The sequence below is a fragment of the Humulus lupulus genome, chromosome 6 (genome assembly GCF_963169125.1).
Source record: "Humulus lupulus chromosome 6, drHumLupu1.1, whole genome shotgun sequence".
In the NCBI taxonomy this organism is placed as follows: domain Eukaryota; kingdom Viridiplantae; phylum Streptophyta; class Magnoliopsida; order Rosales; family Cannabaceae; genus Humulus; species Humulus lupulus.
The window spans coordinates 33,666,863-33,681,595 of NC_084798.1; the positions used below are offsets into that span (position 1 = coordinate 33,666,863).

The 14,733-nt window shown below is 44.8% G+C and overlaps 1 protein-coding gene across 1 annotated transcript; it reads left to right on the forward strand.

Moving 5' to 3' along the window:
• The first annotated feature begins 793 nt into the window (after positions 1-793).
• Positions 794-1,635, forward strand: LOC133784951 (uncharacterized). Its single transcript, XM_062224215.1, has 2 exons — positions 794-1,192; positions 1,282-1,635. The coding sequence occupies exons 1-2, from the start codon at positions 794-796 to the stop codon at positions 1,633-1,635; spliced, it is 753 nt and encodes a 250-aa protein (XP_062080199.1).
• The last annotated feature ends 13,098 nt before the right edge of the window (positions 1,636-14,733 follow it).

Sequence of the window (14,733 nt, forward strand, 5' to 3'; positions counted from 1 at the left end):
ACACTGGCCCTGAGGATCTGAGCTCTTCTTCCAGTGATCCCCGAGCTTCCCTCCTCTCAAGAGGCTTTGCCAACCGCTAAAGATACCGACGAGGAAGAGGCCGAGGTGCTCCTCGTTAAAAAATACGGGTTCCCGAAGCTAATCAAAGACCTGATCTGGACCGAGCTGCTTCTGGGGCAGTCCCTTCGGCCAAGGTAACCCTTACCTTTTTAGGGAGTTAGATCGGGCTGCTGCTAGATTTAGGTTAATACGTTTTAACCCTAACCAGCTAGTTAATCGCCACCCCACCGACCCGGACCTAAATGTGACTTTCCTTCAATGCATAGATCGCTTAGTAGTACGTTACGACCATAGTTATCCCAAAAACACCATTGTAGTTGACAACACACTAAACTTTAGATCTTCTATCATTGAAGAGTACGGAACCAACCTTAGGACATGGCCTTCTCTGCTCCAGGGAGCATTTGCTCTTGGGTTTAGACAGTATGTAGACGAATCCAGCCTCGAGGAGGGTCCTAAACCCCTTAGAATCTTAGAGATTGTATCCTTAGATTCCCCCTCCCCTCTGTTAATCCAAGGGCCGGAGGTCATGCTTAGCCCAACTCATACTCCCGAGATGGTTATAATAGATTCCTCCCCCAGCCCAGAGGGTAGGATCTTTACTCCCCCCCCCCCCCCCTTTTTTATATGTCTTTGAAACATTACTTTTGTGAATTAACTCCCTTTGTTATTTTCAGGCGAAGAGATGGAATCGACGTGAGCTCCCGACCTAAGGACTACCTTTCAGGCTAAAATGTCCGGAGCAGGCCCCGTCGTGAAGAGGCTCAAGGTGACTAGGAAGACCACCCCTAAAGCGGGGGATACTACAAAATCCCTCTCCAAGGGTAAAGACACGAGCTCTGCTCGGGAGCCAGCTCCAGTGACTACTGTCGTCGTTGGGCAAGTTCTTCTTCCTCCCCCTCGACACATGCCTGCACCTCTCCAAGTAATTCAAACCGAGACCCCCATCGTCCAAATACCAGTTGAGTCACAGGACTTGGAAAAGATCCCCGAGGCCTTTTGGGGTATAGTGCATGAGACATCGACTCATATGGTGGGCCATGCATATAAAGCCAATGCAAGGGTCCTGAGGGCCATAGAGGAGCGTAGCCTGGAGGATGTCCTCGAATCTTCCATGGGGATGAACCTCACCGTGAGTCCTTCTAACACATCTGACTCTTTTTTGTTTACTTTGTTCTTCCTCCTCTTTTTTTTATTTGAACTTGTTTTGTTATTCTGTAGTCCGTCTTGGACCAATATCGAAGCATAGCATGTGTTAAGGCCAGAAACAAAGAGAACCGAGCCGAGCTAGCCACTGCCAAGGAAAGTGAGCAAGCCGCCAAAGCTGCCTTGACAGTTGCTCAGAAGATTGAGCATGCTGCTAAGGCTGCTCTTATCTCTTCCCAAGAAAGCGAGCATGCCTCAAAGACCGCACTATCTGCCTCCCAAGCTCAGGCCGTAGAGGCAAACCACCGTGCTGAACAACTTCAGGTCGAGAATGGTGAGCTCAAAGCAAAACTACTCAAGGCCAAAGTTAAAGCCAAGGAGGAAGCGGCAGTGTCATCATCAACCATGGAGGAGATGCTTTACCATTAATGCGCTTTCAACTAGGACGAGAACATTTCCTTTATGAAGCCCGGGCTGTGGGATCCGTACCTTGCTAAATTCAAGGCTCGGTTCTTGCAAGAACCCTCAGAGACTGGTGAGGCTTTCAGAGCGATGGAGGGAGATGGTGATGGGGCGAGCTGACGGAGCCTAATGATCTCATTTATGATTTTCTTTGTAATTGGCTAACAATCTTTTGGTATTAAACAATTGCCTTCGGGCTTTGCTCGAGGTTATTTCTCCTCGATGTGACAATATATTTGTTTGTTTTATTTCAACATATATCCAACTTTTGATCTATTTGTCTTTCCTTTATTATCTTCTCTTGTTTATGAATCCTTAGACTCTTATACATTCAAAATTTTAGGGATCGACTTTTGTTGACCCTCGAATTGGCCAACGACACGGAGTCAAATATACGAAAAAATATGGAACAACACTTGAAAAGATAATCTAATGGAAAGGGAAAAAACACCAAGGAATTATAGTGGTTCGGCCCCAAAGATTGGTAACAACCTACGTCCACTTAGTGTATTGTTATTATTGAACTTCAAAGTCGTGATCAAAGAACTAGGGTTCTTTGAGTTTCACAAACCTTGGAAGGATTACAATAGAATGATGAACAATCACTATAGCTCTTTCTCTCTCAATATCAAGCAAAACAGCTAATGAATTCCAAAGTCTTTTCCTTGAGCTATTTCATGCATATTTATAGGCTCAAGGAGGGTTACACATGCTAACGTGTCCTATATTTCATTAATAATCACATATCAATGATAATTATTGAGAAATATTCAAATGTAGTTAATATTAGATTACAACTTAAGAAGGAAATACGTCGGGTTTCATGATCAGCCTGGTCGTATAAAAAATTAACACTGACGATGATGTGTGCTTCTGGTCGATAGTCGAACAGCACCTTTGCCCTTTAATTACACCACGTCTCAATCCATGTGTGAGAAATCTTTTCCACGTCATCAATAACCATTTTTGGGTAAACATTTTCCTCCCAAGTTTATTTATTGCGACAAGCAATAAGTAAACTTAGGAAACCGACTCTTCGAATACCCCACGAAATCTGTCAAAATCGCCCATGCTCTCTAGAAAAAGGTGACCAATCATGTCTTTTTTGGTTTCCCAAAAATGTGTCCGACGGCTATCACGCTTCCCCATTCTTTGAAAAATCACCCTTTATGATTACCTTGGTAACCGCTCCTCGGCTAGTATAAATGACCCTTCAGAATCATTTTTCACTTTTTACATACTTTTTCCTTCCTGAAGAACATTGAAGAAGTCGTGTTCTAGAGCCCAGAAATTTTCAAACATCTATACGCGGACGTTCAAAAGCTTTCACCTTCGGACTTCAATCTTTATCTGAGTAAGTTTCACGAACTTTCTTGTCTTTTGAGTTACCATACAAAATCTCCTTATGCTTGCTTTCATCTCTGAACCCTTTCGTGTTCTTGGCTAAAAATGTATGGGGATTGTTTGCATATTGACAGATGATTGATAGGGTAGTGAATTATTGTTCCGTAGGAGTTAGGAGCCAATTTGGTAGTCGAGATTGTAGATTTAGGGCGTAAAATCGAAGTAAAAATTTGATTTTTAAGCTAGGTGAAAAACTGGGTTTTTCCCGCCCCTTCGGAGTCAAAAAAGCTTTTTCCTAAAATTTTTTTTTACTTCCGCTGTTCAATCTGTTTTTCAAACTACTTGTATAGAACTTCGTGTTTCTGTTAGAATGCTGCTAGTCGTATACGCGAGCAACGTTATTCCAACTTTCAACACAAGCTTTTAATCTTTACGTCTTATCTCCCCCTTTCTCTATTCGCAGCTTTCATGCAAGATCCGTGGGGAGGAGAAAGACCCATCGACGACGACTTATTGGCTCAACTACTTGAGGACGAGGAGCAACCGTCATCGCTAATACCTGACATTCCCTTTTCTCGTGCCACTTCAAACACTCCGTATATCCTTATTCAAAATATGGCTCGAGCAAAAACTATAGCCCAGAAAAAGAAAACTCCCAATCCTTCAAATCAGCCTGCTCCTCGGGCTGAAATTTCCTCGACCAGTGGTTGAGCAGAAAATATTCCTGACCCCAATATCCAAACTCACGCTCAGCCCCGAAATGCCATTCAACCAGATGTTGAGTGGTATGTTGTACCTGAGAGCCGGGTGACAATCAGGATGAGCGCTAACTACATCAGAAAATATGGACTCCCGGGGGTGACATTAGTTCGACCCAATCAAGACCAAATGGTGAATTTTCCTGGAGGCGCCTTCAGCGCCTAGTCGAGATACCATATTGAGGCAGGGGCTACCTTGCCTCTTCATCCATTCTTTAAAGGGGTGGCCAACTACTTCAGAGTCGCCCCTTTCCAAATAACTCCCAATGGGTATAGAATGCTCGCAACACTCTATATCCTTTATAGCCACAAAAAATGGCCTGTGCCAACTCTCCATGAGGTTAATTATTTGTTCGACCTCAAGTCTAACCCCAACCAAGAAGGTACGGGGTTTTTTCACTTTTTCCATCAGGAAACTGGGCGCACCTTCCTGACCGACACTACTCACATATCGAACGTGGGGAGGTACTACCAGGAGTATTTCCTTACGACTGACATGGACGCAAATAATTTGGCCTTTACTCATGGAGGTAACACCTTTATAACACTAGTCGATAATCTTCCTTTAATTTTCCCTCTACACTTTCTTATACTTTTAATGCCTTTTAGGCCCATGGTTGCGACCAGACCCCACTCCTGACATGGAGCTACGATCAGCCCTCTTGGCCAGTATGACTAATGTGGAGAAAAGCGTCAAGCATCTGGTTACAGAGGCTAACCTTAGGCTGGTCGGCCTTTTGGCCTCTCATCAGGACATGAGGGAGTCAACAGCGGGGAGTGCTACTAGCGGTGAAGTTCCCGAGCAGTACTCGGACATGGATCAAACCCCTCCAAGGAGGGCCACTAAAGTAACAATCAGGGGAACTTCTAGCACCCCACGGGCTGCTGCTCCCCCTGCCCCAAAGAGAAAAGGGAAAATGGAAAAAGAAGGCCACTGAACCTCTCGGGCCCCTCAATGAATCTTCAGACGAGAACGGTGCTGATCTCTCGCTCTTAGATAGCTGGCCAATTCCCTGTCACTTATTTGACGAGGACGGCAATTTTAAGTACGCTCCAAATTTAGATTCAACCTTCTTCATGCCAGAGAGTGAGTGTAAGACTAGTAGAGTATATAATGTAGCGACCAGTAATGATAGCTCGAGTATTTCACTTGCAATCTTTTCTGTTTCTTTTCCTGACAACATACTTAATTGTTTATACTATCTCACTGTTCGAATATTTGCTTCTTTTCTAGATATGGACTCTGAGTGCGTGTTCGACATATACAGCGCTCCCGAGGCTCCCGAAGCTCCCTCGAGCAAAAAGAAAGCGAGCAAGATGCATCCTGGGGAAAGCAGTAAAATGCCTTAGGCTAAGAAATCTCGCATTGTAGGCCTCCCGGAGGACAAAACCTCAGCCAATGCAACACCAGCCCCTTCTCCTCATGAGCAGCAGACTCCCCCTGCTCATGCCGGGTTGACACCGTCTCCACCGGCTCCAACTGACCAAACTCAGCAGACTGGTCCTGCTTGCACAGGGGGTGACATAACAAGTCGTGCCTTCAGATCACTCAAGAACAGGGTCGCAAAAATTGTGAAGCACAACCGCTGCCAAGAGGCGATGGCTGCGACTGAGACAATGGATGTCGACCAGATCCTAACCCGCGCCTTGAATGAATTTGCCAATGTAAGTTATCTTTTTCTGTGGAGACGGCTTCTTTTATACTCTACAGTCTGTCTAATCTTTGCTCTGATTGCAGGCATTTATAACCTTTACTGCCGGTCGGCTACGCTCGGGCGTCGTCACCGAGCAGTCCAAATCTTTGGAGCAATGGCACGCTGACGAACTTAAAGCAGCCGAGACGAAGTACACTGAGCAGCTTAAGGCGGTGCTCGAGGAGAAGAACAAACTAGCTGAGAAGTTGAAGGAGAAGCAAAATTCTCTGGATAAGGTTGTCGAGCAAAGGGACTAGCTCAAGGATTCTAACCGCATTAACTACCGCAAGGCTAAAAAACTTGAGGAGGAGTTAATCGCGAGTAGACAAGAGACTACAACCTTGGAGGGCCGGCTCGAGGAGCTTGAAAAAGCCAATGCCAACAATTTGGAAAAGTACAAGAACGCCACGAGTAAGTGTTTTTATGACTTCTGGAAACACAACCAAGGGGAAACTTCAACTACCTTCCCGAACGCGCAAGGCAAGCCAAGATATCCCACTGCGCTGCTCGACTGGCAGAGGAGGAGAGGGCAAGAGTACCTGCCTCGCCCGAAATCTCCTTGGCTACTGGCATGGATGGGGCGGACAATGAAACTGCAGATGTCGTCGACCAGGGTACCCCTCAAGATCCTCCGGATTCGTAGTCTACTATTTCTTTTAATCTTTCAAGTACTCGACCTACGGATCGTAATATAAAGACATGAATTTTTTATTACTGCATGGGCAGCTATTTTCCTTTTAATCAGACAACTACATCCGAGCAGTACTGCTCGCAGTGTAAAGTAATTCGTTTTTGATATTATGACACCTTTTTATTTTATTATAATATCTGTTCGCATGACCAAACTTAGAATAACACTTTGGCTTGATTTAACAAAATACAAAATTTTGAAAAATACTCTAAGTACCCTAGCATGCTTTCACTTATTTTGCTCGTGTGTTTACATACCTTTTAATGACATGCTTTGCTTACTTGTACCTTATATTCCCCCAAGTGATTGAGGAGCTTTAGGTCCTTAGTCACTTGCCTTGACCAAAACCTGTTTAAACAATGCTGCTCGGAGCAAAATAATTGTAAGTGTAATACTGCAAAACAACACACGTAATGAGCAAATACTTGTAATAAATACAATAATTGGAAAGAAATGATTGGCTGTGCACAGTCCCTTATATTTCTTGTAATAAATGGATGAAACATGTCTATACGAGTGATCAATAAGATCTTACACTTATAAGCGATCAGTCACATAAAATGACCAAACCTTTTTCAAAACTTGTAAAAAGTAAAATTAATACAAGCCAATTCTTTAAGAAGAATTGCTTATTGGTAATACTTGCGCAGGTGTTCTCCATTCCAATAGCGAGGAACGAGATCTCCGTTTAAGCGTGCAAGCTTATAAGTGCCTGGGTGAAGGACTTCTTCAATCTAGTACGACCCTTCCCAATTAGGTCCGAGTACTCCAGCAGCTTGGTTGCGGGTATTTAGAAAAACTCTTTGGAGTACAAGATCTCCAACGCTGAACTTTCTTTCTCGCACTTTATAGTTGAAATACTGGGCGAATTTTTGCTGGTACGCAGCTACTCGGAGTTGGGCTTGTTCACGTTTCTCATCGATCAAGTCCAGGGATTCCATCAATAGCTGGCTGTTCGAACCTTAATCGTACATTATTCTGCAATGCGATGGCAGATCTAACTCGACAGGAAACATAGCTTCATATCCATAAGCCAAAGAGAATGGAGTATGACCCGTTGTTGTTCGGTGGGAAGTTCTGTACAACCAAAGTACTTCAGGCAATTATTTTGGCCACCCCCCCTTAGCTCCTTCTAATATTTTCTTCAGTGTATCCTTCAGCGTTTTGTTGACTACTTCAACTTGTCCATTTGCTTGGGTATGAGCGACTGAAGAGAAGCTCTTAATAATACCATGCTACTCGTAGAAGTTCGTGAATAAATCACTGTCAAACTAGGTGCCGTTATTCGAGACGATCTTCCTTGGTAATCCATACGACAAATGATGTTCTTGATCACAAAATCCAGCACTCTCTTGGCCGTTATGGTTGCGAGCGGTTCAGCCTCGGCCCACTTGGTGAAATAATCGACGGTAACCACAGCATATTTGACACCGCCTTTTCCGTGGGCAAAGATCGGATTAGGTCGATACCCCAAAATGAAAATGGCCATGGGCTTTGCATTTGTTTAAGCTCATTAGGGGCTGCCCGTGGGATTTTGGAGAATCTATGACATTTGTCACACTTTTTCACAAACTCCATCGAATCTTTATTCATTGTGGGCCAGAAATATCCTTGCCTCAGTATCTTTTTCGACAAACTCTGCCCCCAGCGTGATCTCCACAAAAACCTTCATGCACCTCTTTCATCAATTCTTTGGATTTCTCCTTTGTAATACATCTGAGGAGTGGCATTGAGTATTCCCTTCGGTACAAGATTCCATTGACCAGGATATACCTAGCAGCTTGCCATTGAAGGGTCCTGGCTTTGTTTCTGTCCGTTGGTAATGCGCCTTGTGTCAAATACTCTACGTATGGAGCCATCCACGTATCCGCCATCTGGATCACTAGAGTGGTTTCCTCCACTTGAATGCTTGGCATTGTTAGCCGCTCAACCAGCACTATATTCAGAGTATTAGCATCCTTCGCACTTGCTAATTTGGCCAAAGTGTTCGCATTGGAATTCTGATCGCAAGGTACTTGCTGGAGACTGTATTTTTCGAACTGAGCCAATAGATCCTTTATTTTATTCAGATAGGCAACCATCTTTAAACCTCGCGCCTGGTATTCTCCCAGGACCTGATTCACCACCAGCTGAGAATCACTATAGATGTCAAACACTTTTATATTCATGTCCCTGGCTAACCGCAATCCAACGAGCAGTGCTTCATACTCGACCTCATTGTTAGAAGCAGTGAAGTCAAATCTGATTGTAAAGTGAAATCGATGCCCCTCCAGCGTTATCAATATCACTCCTGCCCCAGCATGGGACTCGTTAGAAGAACCGTTTGTAAATAATTTCCACGTGGGGGTCTGGCTTTGACATTCAGGCTCGTTAGGCTCTTTAATCTGCTCACCATTCGTAGGTTTAGTGAATTCTGCAATGAAGTCCGCCAGGGCTTGTCCTTTTATCGCTGCTCGCGGCAAGTAAGTTATGTCGAACTGCCTGAGTTCGACTGCCCATTTTAGCAATCTACCTGTAGCCTCTGGTTTTTGCAGGAGTTGTCGAAGAGGCTGATCGGTCAAGACCATAATTGGATGAGCTTGGAAGTAAGGCTGCAGTTTCCTGGAGGCCAAAACTAGGCAATAGGCTAGCTTTTTGATGGGCGGGTACTGCTGTTCTGCTCTAATCAACCTTTTGCTTACATAGTAAACAGCCTTCTGCACGCCTTCTTCTTCCTTTACTAGAACGGCACTAGCAGCGTATTCCGTGATCGCCAGGTAGATGAATAAAGTTTCTTTATCGACCGGCTTTGACAGGATGGGTGGTTGCGCCATATGTGTTTTTAGTGCTTGAAAAGCCTGTTCACACTCCTCTGTCCATTCAAACTTTTTATTGCCCCTAAGTAGATTAAAGAATGGGACGCACTTATCTTTTGACTTCGAAATGAATCTACTTAGAGCGGCAATTTTTCCGGTTAAGCTTTGAACATCGCTAATCTTTGCTCGCGATTTCATATCGACCAGGGCTTTAATTTTCTCGGGATTGACTTCAATTCCTCTCGAGTAACTATAAATCCCAAGAACTTCCCTGACTGTACTCCGAAGGAGCATTTAAGGGGATTTAGCTTCATCTGATATTTGTTCAAGATGTTGAAGCACTCCTGCAAATCCTTTACATGCCCTTCTGCTTTCTTTGACTTGACCAGCATGTCATCGACGTAGACCTCCATGTTTATGCCGATCAACTCCTTAAACATGTGGTTGACGAGTTACTGGTAAGTCGCACTAGCGTTTTTCAAATCGAAGGGCATCACTTTGTAACAGTAGAGCCCTGTATCAGTCTGAAAGCTAGTGTGATCTTCATCAGGGGGATGCATACTAATTTAGTTATACCCGGAGTAAGCATCCATGAATGAGAGGATCTCATGTCCTGTAGTGGCATCGACCAGCTGGTCGATCCTTGGGAGTGGGAAACAATCTTTAGGGCAGGCTTTATTTAGGTCTGTAAAATCAACGCATGTACGCCACTTGCCATTTGGCTTGAGCATTAGTATGGAATTAGAGACCCACGACGGATAAAACGCCACCCTGATGAACCCATTCTCCTTCAGCCTCTCGACTTCTTCTTTTAAGGCCTTTGATCTATCTTTGTCGAGTAGCCTTATTTTTTGTTGCACTGGTGGAAAACTCTTGTCGATGTTTAGGACATGGCTGATGACTGTAGGATCTATCCCGACCATGTCTTTGTGCGACTAGGCAAAGACTTCCTGGTTCCTCCTTAAAAACTCCACCAGTGCTTGTTTTGTTGTTGTTTCTAAGTTTTTACCGACTTTCACAACACTGGTCGAATTTTCTTCATCGAGTTGGACCTCTTCAAGGTCCTCGATGGGTCCCACTTCTTCTTCAAAATCCCCAAAGTGAGGATCCAAATCCCTATCCTCACTTTGGGCAACACCCTATTTGGTGACATTATCACCTGAATGGGCCTAAACATCAATCGCTATTTGTAATTCCTTTCTGGTAGCATCTCTCGATACACTCTTCTTCGCCTTGGTGATCGAGGCGTTGTAGCACTCCCTCGCTTCCCTCTGGTTTCCCAATACGCAACCTATCCTTGTGTCTGTTGGGAATTTCATGGCGAGGTGCCATATCGAGGGGACGGCTCGTAGGTCAACCAAAATTGGTCTCCCAATTACAGCATTGTATGCCGAAGGAAAATCAACTACTATAAAAGTAGTGAGTAATGTCCTATTAGCAGGTGTGGTGCCTGCTGTAATTGGGAGTCTAATTGACCCTGTTGGGACGAGCCCTTCTCCAGAAAAAGCATAAACGATTTGGTTGCATGGCTCCAGGTCCTTTACGGACAATTTCATTCTTTCCAGCGAAGACTTGTATAGGATATTGACCGAACTTCCTGTATCGACCAATACCCTCTTCACCATCATGTTTGAAATCTGTACATCCACGACCAGCGGATCGGAGTGTGGGAATTGCACGTGCTGGGCGTCGTCGTCAGAGAAGGTTATCAGTTCCTCCTCTGTTCGAGCCTTTTTTGGTGCTCGATCCTCGACACTCATCATCTCGATGTCCTGGTCATGGCATAGGGTTCGAGCGTATCGTTCCCTTGCCTTTCCACTATCTCCTGCAAGATGTGGGCCTCCGCAAATGGTGAGTAGAGTGCCTGCCACAGCAGCTGGCTATAAAGGTGGCGAGCGTTGGCATGCAGGCGCCTGCTCGTTGCCACCTTGAGCCTCTCGCTGAGAACCTCCTGCAGCTCGCACATATCTTCTTAAATGTCCCTGCCTTATCAGGAACTCAATCTCGTCCTTCAGCTGGTTACACTCATTGATGTCGTGCCCGTAGTCGTTGTGAAAACTTTGTTGTATCTCTCTTGGATATATCTTTCCTTATAGATGCGGGTTGTTTGTAGGGAACGTTTGAACTGGTCGCCTGATAGACCTCAGCTCGGCCTTCGACAAGGGCAATGTAATTGGTGAATCTCGGTTCATACCGAATGCCTTTGGGGCGCTTACTCTTGGAGGTCGAGGGTTCATTATTCGCCCGCTTTCCACCATTTCTACCATTGCCATTCTCGTTGCCTTTGCCGTTGCCATTGGGTTTTTCTGACCCATTGGCGGCTTTGGCAGGATCTTCCTTGGGCCCCTTGTATTTTATTGGCGATTTCCCTTCGTTGGCAATCGCGTCTTTGAGCTTGATGTATCGATCAACTCGATCTAAGAACTCTTGGGTGCTTCTTACCCCATTCTTTCTGAGGCTGCTCCAAAGGGGTGAATGGCGTCTAACCCCAACAGTTAGGGCCATCATCTTACCTTCATCGCCCACAGTCTTGGCTCCAGATGCAGCTCGCATGAAGTGCTAAACATACTCCTTCAAAGGCTCTCCCTCTTTCTGGTGTATCTCGACCAGCTGATTGGCCTCAGTGGGGTGCACGCGACCCGCATAGAACTGTCTCTAAAACTCCTTTACGAACATTTCCCATGATACTATACTAGCAGGAGGGAACTTAAAGAACCACTCATGGGCAGTGTCAGACAGTGTTGTAGGGAAGATACGGAAGCGGGCATCTTCTGACACATTTTGTATATCCATTTGTATCTCAAACTTATTAATGTGAGATACCGGGTCTCCATACCCGTCAAAATTTGGTAGTGTTGGCATCTTGAATTTATTGGGGGTTTCAGCCACAACAATCCTCTGTACGAAGGGGGTGCCTCTCCTTCGATCGTACTCAATGTGGGATGTTTGCCCCTCCACTAGCTGCTGCACCGCCTGGTTCAGGGCATCGATCTGAGCCTGAACAACTTCTGGGATTGCCGGGGCCATTGGTGCCGAGGGAACGTACTCATCGTGCCATTCACGGAGGTCGTTAAGTACGTCCCTCAGATCATCGTCTCTTCGTCCCTGCTCGCTGACTAAAGATGTTCTGCTGCCTTGGCTGTCCCCCAGTGTTATGGCCTACTGGTTGGTCCTCTCTAGGTGGGGGGCTCCTGCCTCCACCTCTTTCTTCGTTTCTCCGACCAGCATTTCTTCTGCCGGAATCGGCTTCATTGTAGTCATGGCCATCTTTGAATTATAGCTGACTATGGTGTGACTGACTATTCACTTTGTTGCTTCCTCGGGCTGGCATTTCCTGAGCGTTAGGAAGAGGCCTGCGCTAGTCGGTGGGTCCCCCTGCATTGTTATGCCGTGGGGGGCCACTGACCGTAGAGCTTGTCTCGGAGTTCCTCCTGTTGGCAGAAGGACGCTGTCCCCTGCTCGATAGATTCGGCTCCTCATCCCCTGGGTGTCTAGGGTTGCGGGGCGGTTGCCCGGCCTTATTCTGCCTCGGGCGCTGGGGATTGCCTCGACCAACCTGAGATGGAGGCTACTACTCAGGATCCCTAGGTGGGACATCATCCTGAGCCACAGGCGGCTGCTCTAGCCTTTGAGGGCTTACCGGCTGGAGCGGAGGACTAGGATTGGGACCCCTTTGAGGCAGCCCGTTTGGTGGCTGATTTGGCTGGGAGGCTGGCACAGCCTGATTCCTAGCTAGTTGGATGGCTGCTTCAAGGGCGGCCATGGCATCCCTCTACCGACGATCCATCTCAGCTTGCCGCTCGCACAGCTCTTGATGTTGGCGCTCTATTTCTCTTTGCTGTGACTCCATTATCTCTGTAGCATTCTCTTGATTGGCCCTCAGATTGGCCAGCTCATCCTGCAACACCCCCAGCGTTGCCTTCAGTGTTTCAGAATCTAATTCCTCCTCATCAAACCCCAAATTTGGTTTGTCCTCAGCCACATTTGGGGGAGGAGGCTGAGATGATGCAGCGCCAGCGGCCTGTCCGATCCTCTTGGATGTTTTTTCCATTAGATTCTTTCACTAGCTCTCAATGATAGCACCAGAATGTTGACCCTCGAATTGGCCAACGACACGGAGTCAAATATACGAAAAAATATGGAACGACACTTGAAAATATAATCTAATGGAAAGGGAAAAAACACCAAGGAATTATAGTGGTTCAGCCCCAAAGATTAGTAACAACCTACGTCCGCTTAGTGTATTGTTATTATTGAACTTCAAAGTCGTGATCAATGAACTTGGGTTCTTTGAGTTTCACAAACCTTGGAAGGATTACAATAGAATGATGAACAATCACTACAGCTCTTTCTCTCTCAATATCAAGCAAAACAACCAATGAATTCCAAAGTCTTTTCCTTGAGCTATTTCATGCATATTTATAGGATCAAGGAGGGTTACACATGATAACGTGTCCTATCTTTCATTAATAATCGCGTATCAATGATAATTATGGAGAAATATTCAAATGTAGTTAATATTAGATTACAACTTAAGAAGGAAATACATCGGGTTTCACGATCAGCCTGGTCGTATAAAAAATTAACACTAATGATGATGTGTGCTTTTGGTCGATAGTTGAACATCACCTTTGCCCTTTAATTACACCACGTGTCAATCCACATGTGAGAAATCTTTGCCACGTCATCAATAACCATTTTTGGGTAAACAACTATTAGATCGAGATAGATTCTACCAAACTTGGTTATGTCCAAGATTTTGTTCGCTTATTTGCGTCGTACCTGTTAAGAATCAGGCCTCGAACCTGGTTATATCCAGGGTTTTTAATGATTTAAACTTAGTTCGTTTTAGGTTTATTGAAAACTCAAGCTTTAAAAGGTCGTAGAATATTCAATTTTTCCAAATTTCTAACCTTCAGACCTGGTTACATCCAGGGTTTTAGATGATTTAAACTTAGATCGCGCTAGGTTTATTGAAAACTCGAGCTTTAAAAAGCCATTGAATAATAAATTTTTCCATGCTTCTAAATTTTGGACTTGGTTACATCCATGGTTTTAGATGATTTAAACTTAGTACACGCTAGGTTTATTGAAAACTTAAGCTTTAAAAAGCCATTGAATAATCAATTTTTCCAAGCTTCTAAGTTTTGGACCTTATCCGAGCCATTGAATAATCAATCTTTCCAAGCTTCTAAATTTCGGACCTGGTTAGATCCATGGTTTTAGATGATTTAAACTTAGTTCGCGCTACGTTTATTGAAAACTCAAGCTTTAAAATGCCATTGAATAATCAATTTTTCCAAGCTTCTAAGTTTTGGACCTTATCCGAGCCATTGGATAATCAATTTTTCCAAGTTTCTAAATTTCGGACCTTATCCGAGCAGGCTTAATTTTGCCAATACTCGAAGTGCAGAGCATTCCAGGTCTGTGGGACTACTTCCCCATTCAGTTGAGCTATCTTGAAACTTCCCTCATGCAAGAATTTTATGATCTGGTATGGTCCCTCCCAGTTCAGGCCTAATACACCATCATTGGGATCTTTATTTTCCAAAAAGACCCTTCGAAGAACTAGGTCGCCCAATCCAAGTCTGCACCCCTTAACTTTAGAATTGAAATAGCGGGTGCTTTTTTGTTGATAATGGGCGAGCTGTAACTGCGATTCCTCTCGTTTTTCTTCAATCAGATCGAGAGATGCATTAAGTAGCCAGTCATTCTATTCTTGATTAAATGTCCTTTGCCTGTGAATAGCTACCATGGCTTTGATTGGAAGCCATGCCTCGCAG